Source organism: Megascapheus bottae, chromosome 15 (assembly GCF_031878675.1).
Source record: "Megascapheus bottae isolate mThoBot1 chromosome 15, mThoBot2.hap1, whole genome shotgun sequence".
NCBI lineage: Eukaryota > Metazoa > Chordata > Mammalia > Rodentia > Geomyidae > Megascapheus > Megascapheus bottae.
In genome coordinates, this window is record NC_143523.1 from 55,119,954 (window position 1) to 55,139,765 (window position 19,812).

General features: G+C 50.1%; 1 protein-coding gene across 7 annotated transcripts in view; it reads left to right on the plus strand.

Annotated features, from left to right (window-relative positions):
• The window catches only part of Ldb3 (LIM domain binding 3), a 76,843-nt gene that overhangs the window by 6,328 nt on the left and 50,703 nt on the right, over positions 1-19,812 (plus strand). For 3 of the 7 annotated variants that reach the window (XM_090346718.1, XM_090346719.1, XM_090346721.1), the window contains exons 2-4: positions 5,182-5,333; positions 5,787-5,862; positions 7,523-7,860. In XM_090346718.1, coding sequence (XP_090202844.1) covers positions 5,182-5,333; positions 5,787-5,862; positions 7,523-7,860 — 566 coding nt within the window. Of the gene's footprint in view, positions 1-5,181; positions 5,334-5,786; positions 5,863-7,522; positions 7,861-13,391; positions 13,415-14,643; positions 14,848-19,812 lie in introns of all 7 variants that reach the window. The other 4 variants (XM_090346717.1, XM_090346720.1, XM_090346723.1 and 1 more) reach the window with 2 other exon arrangements.

Below are 19,812 nucleotides of genomic sequence, written 5' to 3' on the forward strand. Positions count from 1 at the left end.
AGTCTTTTTTTTTTTTTAGTTTTATTTTATTGTCAGGGTGATGTATAAAGGGGTTACAGTTAGCCAGGAGTTTGGCCTAGTGGTAGAGTGTTTGCCTAGCATGCATGAAGACCTGGGCTCGATTCCTTGGTACCACATACATTTAAAAAAAAGCCAGAAATGGTGCTGAGGCTCAAGTGGTAGAGCTCTAGCCTTGAGAAAGCCCAAGGACAGGGCTCAGGCCCTGAGTTCAAGCCGAGGACTGGCAAAAAAAAAAAAGGGGGGGGGTTACAGTTACATTCATAGCATAGTGAGTATGTTACTTCTTGAACATTGTTACCCCTTCCCATATTTTTTCTCCCCCTTGCCCTCCCCCCAATTCTGTGAGACTCCTATTTCCAATAAACTATTCAGAAAAGCCTGGAAGTGGTGCTGTGGTTCAAGTGGTAGAGTGCTAGCCTTGAGCCAAAGAAGCTCAGGGACAGTGCCTAGGCCTGAGTTCAAACCCCAGGACAGGCACAGGAAATTAAAAAAAAAAAAAAGTTAACAAAACAACAAACAGCCCACCTTCCAAGAATTTGGGTGCTTTAAGTCTTTTCTGGACCAAAGTCGACAGGGGAGTGTGGAAAGTCGGCTGAGGGACCCACTAGGCTCTGCGCAAGGGTCCCAGCTAACTCAAGCTGCTTCTGTGATAGAAAGAGGGGATCTGGAGGCCTGGAGTTTGGCCTAGTGGTAGAGTGCTTGCCTAGCATGCACAAAGATCCGGGTTCAATTCCTCGGTACCACATACATTGAAAAAAGCTGGAAGTGGTGCTGAGGCTCAAGTGGTAGAGTGCTAAGCCTTGAGACAGTCCAAGGACAGTGCTCAGACCCTGAGCCCAAGCCCAGGACTGGCAAAAAAAAAAAAAAAAAAAAATCATTTTTTTTTTTAAAAAAAGAAAAATCATTTTTTTTTTAAAAAAAGAGGGGATTTGATGGCCCTTTAGGGACCCTGGCTCCATCTGGCCCCCTTCTCTAAGGACACTTGAGTGGAAGAGCCCCTCCCTATAAGAAAATATCTGTGCCCCACCCATTCGTACTTTGAGGGACATTAGGCCCTGCTCAGGGCAGCCAAAGGCCAGGCCAATTGTGGCCTGATAGGCAGACACAGGTGCAGGGAAAGAGGGGCCAAGAGCAGGCAGGAGCCAGCTTGGCAGCTTCCCTCTGGAACATTTGGCTACTGACCAGGTCCTGAGGGGGGCTGAGTTCTCCCCAGGAATAAGGATCACCCCAGCCCAAACCTGAAGAAGAAGGGGAGCGAGGGGAGGATAGGTGCAAGCTGGCCTGTGCCTGGTGGGAAGAGATATCACCAGGCAGCTTTGAAGGGAGGGAATTCCAGATGGCCTGCAGCTGGCCCTCACTCATCGGGCCTCGCCTCCCTTGGATGTCATTCTGGTGCCCTTGGTCATAGTGTCATCATGATCTTCTGGCAGTGTCCCCTTCATGGCTGTAGCCTTGTCCTCTGGGCAAGATTTGCAGCTGCCCTTGCCCAGCCTACACTAAGCTTCAACTGCAGGATCAGCCATTCTCCATGGATAGTTTCTGTCCTCCTGTGGGATGAATTGCTGCCATGGGAAAGGGGCCCATCATAAGATGATTTTCTATGAGGCTGTTCTGCTATGGGGGTTGCCTGCTATGCTTGCCCTATGGGCAGTCTAGTAGACAGCACAGGTATTTTAAAATGGGAGGGCGGGGCCCAAGTAAAATGAAACCAATTTTTATCCTAGACAGAAGTACCAAGGATTCACAATTTTTCTTGAATTGCCTCCAAAGTAAGTCAAAATTGCAAGATCGCTGTGTGTTGAGTGAGATACTACAGTGAGATTCCACAGTGGTGATGGACTAATACAGAGATGAATATTTGAGTGCACAGTAGAAATTGTCAATCTTTCTCTTGCACGCTCTCTCTCTCTCTCTCACCCTCTCTGCCTCGTGCCTGTTGACTTCTTTACTCTTGAGCCACAACTCCATTTCCAGCTTTTTTTTTTTTTTTTCTGGAAAATAAGAGATAAGAGTTTTAAAGATTTGTTTTCCTAGTCTGGCTTTGAACCTCGATTCTCAGCTATCAGCCTCTTAAGTAGCTTGTTGTTTGAAAATGTCTGTGTTGCTTTGTCGGGGATTCCCTAGCTAGGACAGGAAAGCAGATGGTGGAGTGGCTTTCCACAGAACAGAGTGGCAGCTAGGTAGCCAATCTGTCCTTAGGATTCCTCTCTTCATCTGGAAGGCTTTGTGTTTCTTCTTTGTTGCTGGGTCAATGCCCTTGCCTCAATCTCTGAACCCAAAGAGAGCAAAATACTCCTGTCTTGAGAAGAAGCTCCCTCTGACAATGAATTTGGGGGTAAGGATGTGTTCATAGAAATCCCTAGGGGTTGGGGCCGGGAGTTTGGCCTAGTGGTTAAAGTGCTTGCCTAGCATGCGTGAAGACCCGGATTCAATTCCTTGGTACCACATACATAGAAAAAAGCCGGAAGTGGTGCTGAGGCTCAAGTGGTAGAGCTCTAGCCTTGAGAAAGTCCAAGGACAGTGCTCAGGCTCTGAGCAAGCCCAGGACTGGCAAAAAAAAAAAAAAAAAAAAAAAAAAGAAATCCCTAGGGGTATATACATGTCTCCTGTGAAGTCTGGGGAGTGGGCTGGGCTGTGCAGTATGGATTCTCTGCTTTCCAATTGTCCCTGCCTTAGCCTACAGAGGAGGAGTACTCTTGGAATAAGATACTGAAGAAGGCTCTTAGGGAGCTGGACACCTGGTAGCTCACACCTATAATCCTAACTACACAGGAGGCTGAGATCTGTGGATCATGGTACAAAGTCAGCCCCTATAGGAAAGTCTGTGAGCCTCATATCTCCCATTAATCACACACACGAACACACACACATAAAATCCAGAAGTGGAGCTGTGGCTCAAACTGAACAAGTCCAGGGTCCAGGCCTGAGTCCAAGCCCAGGACTGTGCCACCCTCCCTGCCCCCTGCAAAGACAGGTCAGCAGTAACTAGCAAGGGAAGCACTTCTGAGTCCTTCTGTTGTGGCTTACATGATGTTGGGCAGTTTCTGGGACCAATGATGGGGTTAGGAAGAAACCTCAGTTCCTGGGTACACCCTATGGAACTCATCTAGAGATAGGAAAATAGTGATGACAGGGCCCCCTGGTTTGGCTGAGGGCCTGGCAAGAGGTTTCCATCCATGTCTGTAAGCCCAAGGCCTGGCTGAAAGCCTACCCAGGCTTGGCACATGAAACTTTCAGGTCCTCTCTGGACTCATAGCATGGTCCCTAGGGCTCGTCTAGAATCTGCCAAGGTAAGGAACTGGCCATGTGCCTAGACTGGATCCCAGAAGATGACTGGAGAGAGCCCAGAGAAGTCAGAGCTGGCTGGAGGGAGCACTGGGGGAGAGAAAGCCAAGGGACATCCTTTAGCCATAGCTGGAGCCTCCTTTTCCAATACAATCCTTAGGGGCTAGCCTGAATGGTATTCCAGGAAGGTCAGATCCTAAAATGATTCCAGTATTCCAGAGGGGACTGGAGTGTTCTGTGGGGAGTCAGGAGGTGTGGAGCCTGTGTCTCCAGGACATCCCTTGAGGTATCTTTAGGGGTGGGACTGCTAATATTAGTTGAGGAGGTCCATCAAGCTATTTTAGGCGATGTCACTAGATCCTCTGCATTGTTATTCATTTTGTGTGTGGGTCCTGGGATTTGAACGATTCCACTCACCCCATGTTGAGGATGTGAGCATGGACTGGGAAACACAGAAGGATGGACAGTGGACAAGGAGGCCAGGGCAAGATGTCCATCTTTTTGTTGTTGTTGTTGGTTGGGAGGCTTGAACTCTGGGCCTGGCCGCTGTCCCTGAGCTCTTCAGTTCAAGGCTAGCACTCTACCACTTGAACCACAGCACCACTTCCAGTTGTCTGGTGGTTAATTGGAGATAAGAGTCTCAAGGACGGGGCCGGGAGTTTGGCCTAGTGGTTAAAGTGCTTGCCTAGCATGCATGAAGACCTAGGTTCGATTCCTCGGTACCACATACATAGAAAAAAGCCAGAAGTGGTGCTGAGGCTCAAGTGGTAGAGCTCTAGCCTTGAGAAAGTCCAAGGACAGTGCTCAGGCCCTGAGCTCAAGCCCAGGACTGGCAAAAAAAAAAAAAAAAAAAAAAGAGTCTCAAGGACTTTAGTGCCTGGGCTGGCTTTGAATCATGATCCTTAGATGTCAGCCTCCTGAGTAGCTAGGATTACAGGCATGTAATGTGACTCATGTGATGTCAGTGTGGTAGGGTTTGCGACAGCATTTAGTATGGTATGATTAGGAGCACCAGACCTGGAAATTTTGACATTGTGCATGATGTCACTGAGAATGCAGTTTGGATTCCAAATAATATGCCATGGTAGGCGTGGTCTCACTGGTAGCCCCACGGGAGGGTTCCAGGTTAGCCTCTCAATGGCATTCTGTGTAGGCAGTTCTCTTTTTTTGCCAGTCCTGGGCTTGGGCTCAGGGCCTGAGCACTGTTTTTGGACGTTCTCAAGGCTAGAGCTGTAGCACTTGAGCCTTAGCACCACTGCTGGCTTTTTTTTTTCAATGTATGTGGTACCGAGGAATCGAACCTAGGTCTTCGTGCATGCTAGGCAAGCACTCTACCACTAGGCCAAACTCTCGGCCCTCAATGGCAATCTGACTGGCCACACTGCACCTGGGCTCCCAGATTCCAAGGTGCTATGGCATCATTGGGATATGTCCCTTGGGACTAGCTTCCACACCAGTAGTCCCCTGAAGATATAAAGCTTACCAGCAATGCTGTAAGCCTTGCTCAATTTCCTAGCTGGCTTTGCTCATCCAGCCAGGGTTCATGGATTCCAAGGTCCTCTGCATCTTCCATGATAGAATAAGGTACCTGGCACTAGTGGGGTTGTGTGTGTGTGTGTGTGTGTGTGTGTGTGTGTGTGTGTGTGTGTAAGTGTTGTCCCTGCTCAAGGCTAGTGCCCTACCATTTGAGCCACAGCTCCACTTCTGGATTTTTGGTGGTTAATTGGTATAAGAGTTTCACAAACTGTCCTTTTTGGGCTGGCTTGGAACTGCAATCCTTAGATCTCAGCCTCCTGAATAGCTAGGATTACAGGCCACGGGCACTTGACAAGGCCCAACCTTCTTCTGCTCACTTCATTTCTGCTGTCCAATCAGATCACCCCAGGAAGCAAGGCGGCCCAGTCCCAGCTCAGCCAAGGAGACCTTGTGGTGGCCATCGATGGCGTCAACACAGACACCATGACCCACCTGGAGGCCCAGAACAAGATCAAGTCTGCCAGCTACAACTTGAGTCTCACTCTGCAAAAGTAGGTGGAAGTTCTTCAGCGTAAGGGCAGAGGCTTGGGTACAGGCATGGGGCCGAGGCAAAAGCAAGGATGTCCAAGCCATGGCCGGGGCCCAGCTTTGTGTCACAGTACAGTGCTGGAAGTAGTAGGCCCCAAACATCAGTGCTTTACTTTCCAGGTGAGACCAGAGAGGGTGTAAGATTGGCCCTGGAAGCCAGGATCTTTCCTGCTTCCTCTTTGCCCAGGAGCCCCCTGAATAAACAGCAGAAGCCCCCAATAGACACTGACTCCGACATGCTGGTCAGACCCAGTATTTTCTTGGGAAGATTAAGGCTGTAAGGTGGACAGTGAGCCTCTGGGCCTCCTGGCCTGGCTACCAGCTCTCTTATGCTCCCCTGGCCAGCCCAGCCCAGGTAGGCACTCTTGGCTCCAGGGACGATCATCCTCACTTGGTCCCATTTCTGCTTTCTCCAGGTCAAAGCGTCCCATTACCATCTCCACATCAGCACCCCCGATCCAGTCCCCTCTGCCAGTGATCCCCCACCAGAAGGTAGGTGCTCACTGTGGGCCATAGATCCTGGCCTATAGTCTGGCCTGCTGGCCCTGCCATGCTGGCTCCTGGGAGAGGCATTCAAGTCCTTATGAAACACCAAGTCGTGGGGTTTCTTGCCTGGGGGCCAGCTACCAGCTCAATCCCCATCAGCTGGGTTGATGGGAAAGCAGTTTGGGTGGCCATATTCTTAGAAAAGGGCCATCTTTCTCTCTTTCCTTCTTTCCTTCTTTCTTTCTTTCTTTCTTTCTTTCCTTCCTTCCTTCCTTCCTTCCTTCCTTCCTTCCTTCCTTCCTTCCTTCCTTTCTTTTCTTCTCTCGTGGCAGTCATTGGGCTTGAACTCAGGACCTGGGCACTGTCCCTGAGATCTTTTGCTCACGTCTAGCACTCTATCACCTTGAGCCACAGCTCCACTTGCGGTTTTCTGATGGTTAATTGGAGATAAGAATCTCACAGGCTTTCCTGCCCCAGATGGCTTTGAACCTCCATCTTCAGATCTCAGTCACCTGAGTAGCTAGGATTACAGAAGTGAGCCACCAGTGCCTGGCAAGGGGCCATGTCTTTGACCAGGCAGGTAGGCATACAGGAAGTTCTGACACTAATTGACGTGACCTCACTGAGTCCTGCTTGAGTTGGCCACATTCCCAGACTCAAAGGGTTTGCTGGCCCTTCTTCCCATTCACATTTCTTCTGGCTTACTTCCGGTGTCCTCCCAACTACACCCTTCCTTATTGCCCATCAGAAGTGTTGGTTGCCAAGTGCTGGTGGCGAATGCCTGTAATCCTCACTACTCAGGAGGCTGAGATCTAAAGATCCTGGTTCGAAGCCATCCTGGGTGAGAAAGTCTATGAGTATCTTATCTGTGAGTAACCAGCAAAAATCCAGAAGTGGAGCTGGGATTCAAGTGGCAGACTGCTAGTGTTGAATAGAAATGCTCAGACACAGCACCCAGGCTCTGAGTGCAAAACCCAGGGCTGGTACAAAAAAAAAAAAAAAAACCATGTTGTTTGTTGCTGAGAGGTAGGCATGGTGAGGGGAGAACCTCACCACTGTGCCCAAGAGCCCTGCCCAAATTCACTCCAAGCAGCCAATCTTGGCGGCCTAAGAGGCCTGACCCACCCTACTGCTTCTTCCCCCAGGGCAGCCCGCCTCTCAGCTCTGTGGGAAAGGAGAGACTAGCCAGGGAGAGGAGGGTCCCAGTCTGGGCAAGGGACTTCTGGGAAATTTGCAGAGATGGACAGGAAACCACCAGCCTGCCTGGTTCTTTCACTTCTTCATCTCTATCCCAAATGCCCAGTCAGCCTTGGGGCCTTCGTCTTCCTGGCCCCACGGGGTCTCAGCCTCACCATATGGGTTAATTGAGCAGGAAGCTGGGCTGTGCTTACGGGGTGTCCATGGGAATAGAGGATAGACACATGGGGCAGACAGGGGTGGCTTTCTACCCAGGGCTTTGCATTCTGTCCTGAGCCATGTCAGCCCTCAGACCTGTGCCTTCTCCAGCTGGGACATCCCAGGCAACTGTCTGCAGGTGTGGGGGGGGGGCAGGCCGTGGGCGCTTGCACTAACACATCTGTTTCAAGTCCATGCTGAAGCATACCGACCATGTGTGGCTTCTAATCAATCTTTTCTTTCTCCCCTGCATGGCGCTGCCCTGTGCCAGGACCCTGCTGCGGACACGAATGGCAGCCTGGCAGCACCCAGCCCAGAGGCGAGGGCCAGCTCGGGTACCCTGGAGCTCAGGGACACCTTTAGCTCGTCCTTCTCCCAGGCCTCTATCTGCTCCTTGGACTCCAGTCCTCCACAGGGCAGCCCAGGGGCCAAGGCCAATCTGGAGGGCACCCAGGGCCCAGTCAGCCCCAAAGTCCTGCCAGGCCCAAGCCAGCCGAGGCAGTATAACAATCCCATTGGCCTGTACTCGGCAGAGACTCTGCGGGAGATGGCTCAGATGTATCAGATGAGCCTCCGAGGGAAGGCCTCGTGTGCTGGACTCCTAGGCGGGTAGGTAACTCCTAGGCGGGGCCGCCTGAATCCTCAGTGCTCCTGGCAGATGCCTAATGAGGTGGTCAGAGGCAGGCACGGGCCTCAGCCAGCCCTGCGCTCAACAAGGCAGCTTTGGTTCAGAGCAAAGCCAGCAAAAACCCTAATGACATTTGCCCCAAGCAAGGTACATCGTGAATTTACCTAATCACTCTGGGGTTACAGGTCAGCTTGTTTGCAAAGCAGGAAACTGAGGCTCAGAGAAGGTTAACCTGAGGTCCGGATGTCCAGCTACTAAGAGGCAGAGTTAGGCCTATATACAAAAGACTGTCTTCTCCAAATTTCAAACAAGGCCACACACCCCTCCCCAGGGGACTCACAGGTTTCTGCCATTAGGAGTTATGACTCAAGGAGATAGGCTAGTCCCCATCTCTCCAAGAACTCTTAAGCCAGAAACAAGGCAGCATCTGCTGTAGAAGGGTGAGTTCTCTAGGGATGGGAGAAATCCGGGAAGGCTGCCTGAAGGAGAAAGCACTAAAATGCTCCATTCAGAGACTGAACAGTGGTGTGAAGGGAGCAAGCTTGTAGGGTTGATCTTGACCCGGGTGATTTAAGACCCCAATGAGAAAAGGGCCATGAAGAACAGCCACTCCAGCCCCTAGGAATTAGGGGACCCAAGTTAGAGGAACCAGGAGCCAGGGGCATCATGGAGGGGTGGGTGAAGGGAACAGCTATGTGGACCATTTGACTCCAGTCTCTTCCCACCAGCTCTTCTTGGAACCTTTGCTTAAATCTCTGGCTGCTGAAGGCAGAGCAGGCTGAGGTAATGGAGCAAATTGGGATTCCTGAAACAGAGGGCAGGGACAGGAAAAAATAGAGAGACAAACATATGGGGTCCGGGAGGTCTGCAGCCCAGGTAAAGACTGCAGCCCCGTTTATTTCCAAACTCAAGGCTTATATCCCTTCTTGAAACCAGGGAACTTCCAGGTGTTACATCAGATGGTTAATCAGGGAACTGTTGGGGGTTACATTCATATGGTAAATCTCAGATCAATTGAACAGAACAAGGCCAAAAACCAATAAGACAATCAAGCAATTATCTGATGCAAATCAAAGTACAGTTTGATTCCACTCTGGCTCCCAACATAGTCTAGTGGCTCATGGGGAAAAAAAAACACACTATCTTGGGGTTACTGGGGACCAGTCCATGTGGAGTGCTGAGTTCCATTCTGCCACTCTCACCTGGTACCCGCTGCCCTGTATTCATCACCAGTATGCAGAAGGTCACAATCAGTCAGACCCCAACCAAGCCCCTTCTTCCCTTTGTCTTGCAAAGCTCAGTTTCATCCTGAGCATGCCAGCTCTCCCCAGCTTGCTCTCCCTCGCCTCACACACACAACTTCTGCCTCCCATTTTGTGTAGGTATTGGTACTTGATTTCAGGGCCTGAGTGCTAGCGCTTAGCTGTTTTTCATTTTCCTTAGGCCACAGCTCCACTTTCAACTTTTTTTGCTGATGAATTGAAAATAAGAGTCTCATGGACTTTCTTGCCCGGGCTGGCTTCAAACTGCGATCCTCAGAGCTCAGCCTCCTGAGTAGCTAGGATTGTAGATGGGAGCAACCAGAACCTCAATCCCAGCTCTTTCTGAGAAAGACTGGCTCTGGCCATGCTGTGGCTTCCTTGAGCCAAGATGGCAGAGCCACATGTAGCTTCTGAGCTTCCCAGTGAGGGGCTTTTTGCAGAAAATGGAAGATTAACAAAACCAAGAGTGGCCTTCTTGCTTTTTAATAAGCTGGTAAAATCTTCTCAGTCATTTCTGGGACTTTCTGGAACATTCTGGGACTTTCTGCCTGAGACTGACCCCAGACAGAAAGATATCCCACTCTCAGTAATGCCAACGTCTCTGCTGGCCGAGCTCTGGCTCTTGGTTGGGGGCTGACTTTATCTCAGCAACTCCACAGACAGATTTTCTCTCCTTACCTTACAAAAGCTCAGAGTGGGTGAGGAATTTGAATAAAGCAAGACAGTGTAAGTAGCATGCTAGATGGGTGCCTTGGCTTGCCTGACTCCATCTTGCTCTGTGACAGAGAGTAAGCTACCCAAGGGCCATCTAATTGGCACAGAGGCTTCCCTAACCCTGGAAAATCTATAAATTATGCTTTGATAACCAAAGAAGCAGAACCCAACAGTTCCCTCCAGGGGAAGATGAGCCAGAGAGGAAGAGGTCTGGTGCGTCATCCAGGCCCCAGTGGCTCACACCTGTAACCCTATCTACTCAGGAGACTGAGATCTGAGGATTGTGGTTCAAAACCAGCCCCCGAAGGAAAGTTCATGAGCCTTAACTCCAATTAACCACCGAAACCTGGAGGTAGAGCTGTGATTCAGGTAGTAGAGTTCTGACCTTGAGTTCTAGCCTCAGGACTGGCACAAAACCAACCAACCAGCCCAAACCAGAATCAGGGCTACTGTCCAGAAGCAATCTTTGGGAAGGGAAGGGAGATTTTTGTGAACTGAGGCCATCATCTTGTTTTTGGTTTTTGTTTTTGTTTTTTGCCAGTCTTGGGGCTTGAACTCAGGGCCTGAGCACTGTCCTTGGGCTTTTCTCAAGGCTAGAGCTCTACCATTTGAGTCCCAGCACCACTTTTCAGCTTTTTTTTTTTTCTATGTATGTGGTACCAAGGAATCGAACATGGGTCTTAGTGCATGCTAGACAATCACTCTACTACTAGGCCACGCTCCCGGGGCCAGAGGCAGCCATCTTTGCAACATTCTAAGTGATCCTAGGCTATAGAAGTTAGCAAATGCTAATCTCTTCCTCTATCCTTTGCACACTTATGCTAAGGGCTTTAGATTCAGGGTTTGTGCAACCCATCTGTGGGGCAGGCGCCTCAGTTTCCATATGATATATGAGAAATGGAAGTCTGAGACAGGTGACTCACCTGTTCAAGGAAGAAGCAGATCAGGAAGTGATTTCTGTGCTGTTTGACTCCAAAAGGAAGTCCTGTCCCCAGCTCCACCCCAAGGGGCAGCATACAATGTGATTTATTCGCAGCTTTTTATCTGCTAGGAGTAGAAAGGAAATGACAGAGCCAGGCACCCATGGCTCCCGCCTGTCATCCTAGCTACTCGGGATGCTGAGATCAAAAGATCTCTATTTGACCCAAGCAGGAAAGTCCAAGAGACTCTTATCTCTAATCAACACCATCACCACCACCACAAAAGCCAGGGCTGAAAGTGTGGCTTAGTGGTAGAGTGCTTGCCTAGCATGTATAAATCCCTGGGTTCGATTCCTTGGTACCACATAAATAGGAACTGGCTGCAGGGACGCACAGAGGCGCCTCTCACCCCAACAGGGGCAACACTGCCCTCTGCTGGGCACGTCGGTGGTGCTCAGGGCAAGCGCTGACCCTGCAGCTGTCAGCACTGGCCAAACATGGAGAAGGAATGGAAGCTCCAAGCTGGTCCTTGCCTAATATAGCTCTACTTGTGGCTATTTTGAGTCTGGGAAGACAGAAGGAATTTTATCAGCTCCAAGACAGTGGGGGGCCTGGAGCTGAGCAAAGCCAGGGCCTAGCTATGGGATGATCAGGGCCAAGTCAGCAGGGTAGGCAGAGCCCAGGGTGCACAGACCATGGTGGGTGGTAGAGTTTGGAGACACTGGGTCTCAGGTTTCAGCCAGGACCATTGGCCTCAGGGACTGCCAGGCAAGGAATTTGATTTTATAGAACCTTAACATGCCCAGTGCCTGTGGCTCATGTCTATAATCCTACCTACCCAGGAAGCTGAGGACTGAGGATTCTAGTTCCAAGCCAGTCTGGGCAGACAAATCTGAGAGAACTCTTTAAAAAAACTTTTCTTTGATTGTCAGGGTGATGTGTAGAGGGGTTACAGTTACATTTGTAAGGTAGTGAATACATTACTTCTTGAACATTTTTTTCTCAAATATAATTTTATTGTTATTATTGATTAAAGTGTTGTTCAGAGAGGTCATCATTTTATACATCAGGTAATAAGTACATTCATGGTTTTTTTGGACAGTGTCATACCTTTCTTCACTTTCCATTCCTCGGTGTCCCTTTTCCATTCCTGCCCACAAGATACATAGTTCATTTTCTTCATAGTGTCTACTGAATAGCATGGTTGCATTTGTTCACTCTTCCTCCCTCCCATTCTGTGCCCTGACTTGGGCCCTCCTAAAAAGGAAAAAGAAAAACCAGGGTCTGGGAGTCGGGCCTAGTGGTGGAGTGCTTACCTAGCATGCATGAAGACTCGGCTTTCATTACTAGACACCACATACCTAGAAAAAAGCCGGAAGTGGTGCTGAGGCTCAAGTGGTAGAGCTCTAGCCTTGAGAAAGTCCAAGGACAGTGCTCAGGCCCTGAGCTCAAGCCCAGGACTGGCACAAAAAAGAAAAGAAAAGAAAAAACAAATACCACCAACAACAACAATAACAACAAACCACCCATGTTTCCATTTTCTGGAGTTCGTTTTGATAAATTATTTTTTAAACATCCAGAGGAGTTACACCTTTGGGTTCCTTCCTGAAGGGTAGCGCCTTCAGTCTAGTTCTGTGTGAGTGCTGAGAGTCCTGTATAGGTTATCATTTCCAGTTATGTTTTAGATCTAGCTTCCACATGAGAGCAAACATGTGCCATTTATCCTGAGAGAATTCTTCTCTCCAACTCCATAGCCAGAAGTAGAATAGTGGCTCAAATGAAAATTAAGCAAGAGTACAGACCTTGAGTTCAAGCTCCAGTATCAGAGAAAAGAAAGAAAGAAAGAAAGAAAGGGAGAGAGAGAAGGAAGGAAAGCGCTCTCCTGAAGACCTTGCGTTCCAGGGGGTTGGCTCTCAGGTCAGAGGGAGGGCAGGTCCCTCAATGGTGTTCAAACTGAGCTGCCCCAGCTGGAGTCTGTCCTGTAGCAAGCTTTGGCCCTGCCCTCCTCTTGGGCCTTCTTATGTCTTGCTCACCCTCAGCCCACTGGGGATTGCATTCCTCCGTCTACCTCTGTGTGCCTCAGAAAGCTGCCTGCCCTGCTGTGGGACAGAGAACAACCCCCAGGGAGCATGGCAACCATGCTGACTCTTCCCCACCCAAATCACTGCAACTGCAGTAAAAGAGCTAAGTCCAGAGCTGCCACTCCAGGAAGGACCTGGGGCTTCTTAAAGCAGCCATAGTGGGCTTCTCTCCAACCTCCAGCTAGCTTCCCCTAGTTTCTAGGTGGACTGTGCAATGCGGGGATCCGTGTACATGCAATGGCTGCGTTCACAGTGGATGAGGCCATTTCTCTCCCTGGCTGAGGGTGCTGGGCTCACTGCAGACAGAGCATGGTTGTTGTGGTATCGTTAGCCCAAATCAGAGGTCCTGAGGTGGTGATTCCTGAGTCGGGGCTCTTTCCTCTTCTCCTTCCTCCATTCTCTCATCAAGAACAGCTCGTCTTGATGGAGCTAAGGAAGATGGCAGTCCTCAATATCTCTTCCCCACCGCACATGCGCCCTTCCGGAGTCTCGCTCTGACAACCCGTGTCTTCTTTGCTCTTTCTCTCTTTCTCAGGTGGTCCCCAACTCTCCTGCCAAGTTAGTATCCAGACAGCATGTGCGTGTCCCCGTGTGCCAGCCCAGCATGTGTTCATGGCCCGTGGCATGCGATGTATGTGCATGTGTGAGTAGGGGTGCGGTTGATGGCCTGTGTGAGCCTGCAGAGGCGCCATGCTTGTGAGCAGAGTGAATGCATTGCAAGGCGGGTCTTTGTCCATTCCATGATCTTGATTTGGTTCTCAATTTCCAGCTTTAGTTTGGCAGGCTGACTCTGGTTTTGTGGTGGGGCGGGAGGCTGCACTTTGGCTGGGGCCTGCGGGAGCCTGAAGACCTGGGGTCCTGGAGGGACCCCAGAAATCGACTGCACCTGATTTGGTCTCTTTCCCTGGGGGAGCACACCTATCTGTTGGAGGAAAGAGTCTCCAGATGAGTAGAGGCAAACAGAACTAGAGATGCCTGGACAGCCTTGTGCCCTGCTCCCAGGAAGAAGCACATGTGTGGAAGCATCTAGAAGAGTCGGGAACCCCTGACCACAGAGTGGTAGCTGGCACAATGAGCCGGCCCCTTCACAGAAAAGTCTGGCTTGGAAGCTCTGCGGGTGCCCACTGTGGCTGCTTTTCACCTTTGGGACATTTTGGACTTTGTTTTTGCTACTGCTGCCTTTCTCATGGAACCTAGCTCTTATCCTCTTCTCAATCCCTGCTCCCCTAACTCCCTTGGTCTGCTTTTCCATTGAGACTGTGTGTGCTGGGTGAGCGCCTCGTGCCTGGCGCCGCCCCCTGCTGGCCGTGGGAGGAAGCTCAGGCTTAACCAGTGCCTGCTGGGGATCTGGGAGAGCTGGGATGGGCAAGAAAAGCCCACACAGGGCTTTGGGGAGGTGCTGAGGAGATGCCTGACCAGACCCCACCGCATCACAGTGGGGACTCCCTGGAATGAGAGTGCCAGCTCTGGGAGGTCTCTCTCAATACCCACCGCCAGTAGCACTGGCCTTGACCTCCTCTCCACCTCCTCCTCTCCTTCCTTTCCTCCCTCCCTCCTTCCTTCCTTCCTTGCTTCCTTGCTTCCTTCCTCCTTCTTTCCTCCAACATCCCTCCTTCCTTTAATTTCTTCCCTTCCTTCTTTCCTTTCTTCCCTCCCTCCCTTTTCTTCCTTTCTTCCACCCTTCCTTCCTTCCTTCCTTCCTTCCTTCCTTCCTCCCTCCCTCCCTCCCTCCCTCCCTCCCTCCCTCCCTTCCACCTCACCCCTGCTCCTCACCTGCTGTCCCCCAGTGCTGACTACCAGGAACGTTTCAACCCCAGCGCCCTGAAGGACTCAGCCCTGTCCACCCACAAGCCCATTGAGGTGAAGGGCCTGGGAGGCAAGGCCACCATCATCCATGCACAGTACAACACGCCTATCAGCATGTACTCCCAGGATGCCATCATGGACGCCATCGCCGGGCAGGCCCAGGCTCAGGGCAGTGACTTCAGTGGGTAAGCGCCTCTCCATCTCTGCCTGCCTGCCGAGGCCGCCGGATGCCATCAGGATTGGCTTTTTCCCCTTACCTTGGGCTTCCTTGATACCAGCCTTTGCGGGGGGGGGGGGGGGGGGGCAGGGGTAATGCCAGCCTTCACCAGGGCCTTCCAAAACACAATTGTGCTCCACATCAGAATCCACTCCATGCTCAGCTTTAAGGAGAAAGATGCAGAATATGGCACTTTCTCCAAGAGCTTTTCACAGTCTCCATCTTTTCCTAGCATCATAAAAGGCTGCTTTAGCAAGAGACTTCTGCAAAGCCCTCAGCTTTTCTCCACTAAGCTGGTCTTAGGAAAGGGGACAGGGGCTGCTTCGCTCTTGGGTGGACAGGTTTCTTGTCGGGAAGGGGCTTCAGATCAACCATCGAAGCTGAATCTAGCAGCCAACCCCCAACGGATGAGCATCTCCCTCATTTTCCTTGTCCCAGGAAGCCTGGCCTCAGGGGCAATAGACGTGAAGATATTCTGGTTCTAACAATTTGACTGGTAACCAGGACTGGAAATTTGAAGGTGGACTAGGAAGAGAGCTGGCTGAAACTCTTGTAGATGAAACTACTAATTGTGCAAACATTAATCTCTCTCTCTCACTCTGTCTCTGTCTCTCTCTGTCTCTCTCTCTGTGTCTCTGTCTCTGTCTCTGTCTGTCTCTGTCTCTCTCTCTGTCTCTCTCTCTCTCTCTCTCTCTCTCTCTCTCTCTCTCTCTCTCTCTCTCTCTCTCTCTCTCTCTCTCTCCCTCTCTCTCTCTTTCTTTCTCATTTTTGCCAGTGCCAGGACTTGAACTCAGGGCCTTGCTGTACTCCCTTGGCTTGCTTGCAAAAGGCTAAAGCTATCCCACGTAAGCCATGCCTTTAGTCTGGCTTTTGGCTGGTTTATTAGAGATAGCGTCTCATGGACTTTCTGCCCTAGGCTGATTGCAACTTCCAAGTCTCAGCCTCCTGAGTAGCTAGGATTACAGGCATTGGCTTTTCTGCTCTCTCTTTCTCTCTGTGTCTGTCCTTCTCTATTTCCTTCCTTATCTCTCTCTCTCTTTGTCTCTCTTTCTCCCTATTTTCTTCTCCTATCTTTCTGTCTGCTTGTGTCTCACTCTCTCTCTCTTCTAACTTTTGTTTCTTAGACAGTATACACACAGAGTTCCCTGTGGTTTTCTGCCTTGGAATTCCATAGGGTTAACTTTCAGTACTGGTGGATTGTCTCTTCAAGTAATATCTTATTCCTTGGTCAGAATCCTTAGCAATCAGAGCAGAAAGTCTGGAGATGATAGTAATTGTTTTTTTTTTAAAGAAGGAAAATAGCTATTAGGAGTAATATGGGTTAAAGATCTCAGGCAGATCTTTCCAAATCCAGTCCATGTGGACCAGGACAGGTTCCAGAGGCCAGGGGGCGGAATTCTGGGTGTTCCCCTGGTCCTGGGGAGCCTTGGTGTCCTCTAGAGAATGTAGTATTTTATTGTCACCACTAGGGGGTGGAGATCGCCAACTCTGGAGCTGCAAGTCTCAATCCAGCTAGACTAGGCCGGATCCCTGGACAGCTTTGATTGATTTAAATCCATTCTTCAAAGCAGGAACTATGACCATGTAAAATGAAAACAACCAATATCTCACCCAGAAAAACAAAACTTCCAGACCAAGCCCATGATTTCCTGTTAACTTTTTTTTTTTTTCTAAGTGGTCTTTGGTGTCCTCTTAAACGGGAAAGCAGACAATAGAAGAATTGATTTTTACGCTTTATATTTTCTGCACCTTGGAGATTAATGTCATTTGGTTTGGAGGGGGGGGTTGTTTTGTTTTTGTTTTTGTCAGTTGTGGGGCTTGAGCTCTGGGCCTGGGCGCTGTCCCTGAGCTCTTCAGCTTAAGGCTACTTCCGGTTTTCTGGTGGTTAATTGGAGATGAGAATCTCACAGACTTTCCTGCCCGGGCTGGCTTTGAACTGCAATCCTCAGATCTCAGCTTCCTGAGTAGCTAGGATTATAGGTGTGAGCCACCTGTGTGTTCAGCCGCTGTCATTTGATTTTTACCACCAGGGCACCTATGGGTTTTTTGGACTATGATACACCATTGATTAATCTCCATCTTTTCCAGGTTCTGCTTCCCTTCCTCTTCTCTCCCACTCCTTTCTCTGGTGTGCCTGGAAAGGATGATTTTTTTTTTCCTCTTCCTTTTTCACTCAGCCATACCAGATGTGGCTGCTTTGATGCTGTTAACTTCCACAAAATCCTTCCTTACTTACTGTGTTCTTTGTTTCTCTCTCTGTTTCTCTCCTCTTCTTCCCATCCCACTACCCTAACTCATTTCTGATATCCTAACCCTGCTCTTTTGTATGTGCTGCCTCTCTGCCATCCCATGATGGACGCCCAACTCACGGCTGGGTTTCTTTCTGCTTGGCAGGGCATCACCGCTGGCGTAAGTAGACCTGCAGTCTGTTGCGCCATGTGTCTGTCTGGTTGCGAGCTGGTGTGCGGGTTTGAGTGGGATGTGTCTGAGGACCAGTGGTCAGTCTGTGTGCTCTGTTTACATTTTTCCCTCACACCCACCTTGCAGCCAAATGACCCCCCTGACCCCCCGCCACAGCCTACACAAGGTCCAAATGATGACAGTGTGGCTACAGAAATCCAGAGTGACTGCACTCACACTGTGCCCAGCCTAAGGCCATGCTTTGGGGACGACCCCCACCCCACCCCTGCCCGGCCTCTTCTCTGTATTGCACACACTGGGTCATTATTCAGGCCTGAGGGTGGCAAAGGGACCTCTTCAAGGCTACCTCCAAGAATCCTCCTTGTCTACCTCCCAGAATCCTCCTGAAAGAAAGATCTATGGATATTTAGGACTATGCCAGGGAGGTAAAAGATGAACTTGCTTTGGGAACAGTACTCAGTGGGGTAAATGTCAGAGGTGGCCTTGAAGTTTCATAACTGATAGATCTTGTCTGTAGGAAGAAGCAGATATTCTACGTGTCACCAGAGAGCAGCGCTAGGTTCTGGGACTTTGGGGTGTGTTCTGTCCTCTCTTACATATGTCTTCCCTAGCTTGAAAGGCCCTGCGATTGGTTCCCTCCCAATTCTTGCTGCAAAAGAGGCACCAATCTTTGCTCCTTACAGTTTGGTGGGAAAAAAAGACATCACTGCTGAGTTCTGAGGAACTCAGTCTTGGAAGCTTTCTTGAGTCCTTGGAGCTGGGGAAGACAGAACAGTTCTACACACATACACACACACCACCACCACCACCACCACCACCACACCAGAAAATGGAAGCAAATGCCTCTCATACACTTTATGGACCATACATGTAGACAGGCCAGAGAGCAAGGCCTTGGTTTCCAGTTCTTCCTTTCTTCCTCTCCTCTCAGCCAGCCAGAGTCAGGAGCAAGAGAGATGTAGTTATGGGGTATTTATTTATTTAATGGGTTTTGGTGTTATTTTGTTTTTGTTTTATTGGTGGAGCTGAGGGCTGAACTCAGGGCCTTGCATTTACTTGCCAGGCAAACACTCTTTCACTGAGCTAAATTCCCAACCTTTTTCTTATTACCTATTTCACCCGAAGACTGTAGGAGCCATTGGGATCCCTTCTACCCTTCCAGTGCACTTTCTGGACAGCCACAGCCCACTTCCTGGCTAGATATTAGAGGAGTCTGCAAGGCCTCCCTTTCTGAGTGTAACCATCAGCCCACAGTGGTCAGAGGCAGAAGTGGAGACATTTCTATCTACCTTTGATTCCTTTTTTTCACCTCTGCTGGCCTAGTCCTTCCTGAGCTGAGCCCAGGAAAACCAATCAGGGGAGATAAAGCCAATTCTCCAGCTCCTTGCAGAGATATCTCACCAGGAGACAGTCTCCTGTGGACCAGAATGGAAGCAGGACGAAGGATGTTGGGTAGATCATGTCTTCATCCAGTCATCGCATAGTCAATAAAAGGTTTTGATAGCCAGGAGCGGCATTCTGGATCTTCCATGACTGTGCAGGGCCTGATAAAAAGGATACTAGGCTAAGCACCAGAATGCCTGAATTCTAACAGCAGAACCCTCTGGACCTCAGTTTCAATGTTTTTGACAGGAGAAATCTAGACTGGCAGCCATTACTGTGAGCTTTGCATGGTGTGTGTGTGTGTGTGTGTGTGTGTGTGTTACAGGTCCTAGGTCTTGAATTCAGAGCCTAAGCACTGTCCCTTAGCGTTTTTTGCTCAAGGCTAGGTTCTACCACTTGAGCCATGGTTCCACTTCCTGCTTTTTTGGTGGTTCATTGAAGTTAAGAGTCTCATAGATATTCCTGTCTGGGCTGGATTTGAACTGTGATCCTCACATTTCCGCCTCCTGAGCAGCTAGGATCACAGGCATGAGCCACTGGCACCCAGCTTCTACCAAGTGCTAGATTCTAGAAGTCTGAGAAGGGATTGCCATATCTTCCTTAAAGGACTGTGTTGCTCAGGGGCAGTAGACCTGAAGCCTTTCTCTACCCCCTCCCCCCCTCCCCTGTCCTATCAACCTTCATGTCCCCTATGAGTTGTGGCAGGCCCTCACGTGTCTGCCTTGTGATCTTGTTTCACACTCTTTTTAGCCGGGCCCACCCCACCTCTTCCAGGTAGCACAGTGTAGGGTCCACAGGTGTGAAGAGGGCAGTGAGAGGACCCTGGCCCTAAACTCTGGGCCCCCCTGTTGAGATCAAAATTACTTCAAGGAAATTTGCCCTGGATTCTGCAAGGATTCACCCGTGGCATGGGGGTTAGCACTAGGGAGGGACTGACAGGAGGGGTTGAAGCTCCTGACCCTTGGTAGACAAGAGGAGCTGCTGCCTTGTTGGACCACCCTGAGCACTGAGGATCCACTGTTTCAGGTACCCAATAGCACTGGGTTCTGAGCAGTGACCTGCTGGGGACACAACAGTAATGTCACCAATGGGCCTCTGGGAGGTGGGAGGAGGTACAGTGAAGGGGAAA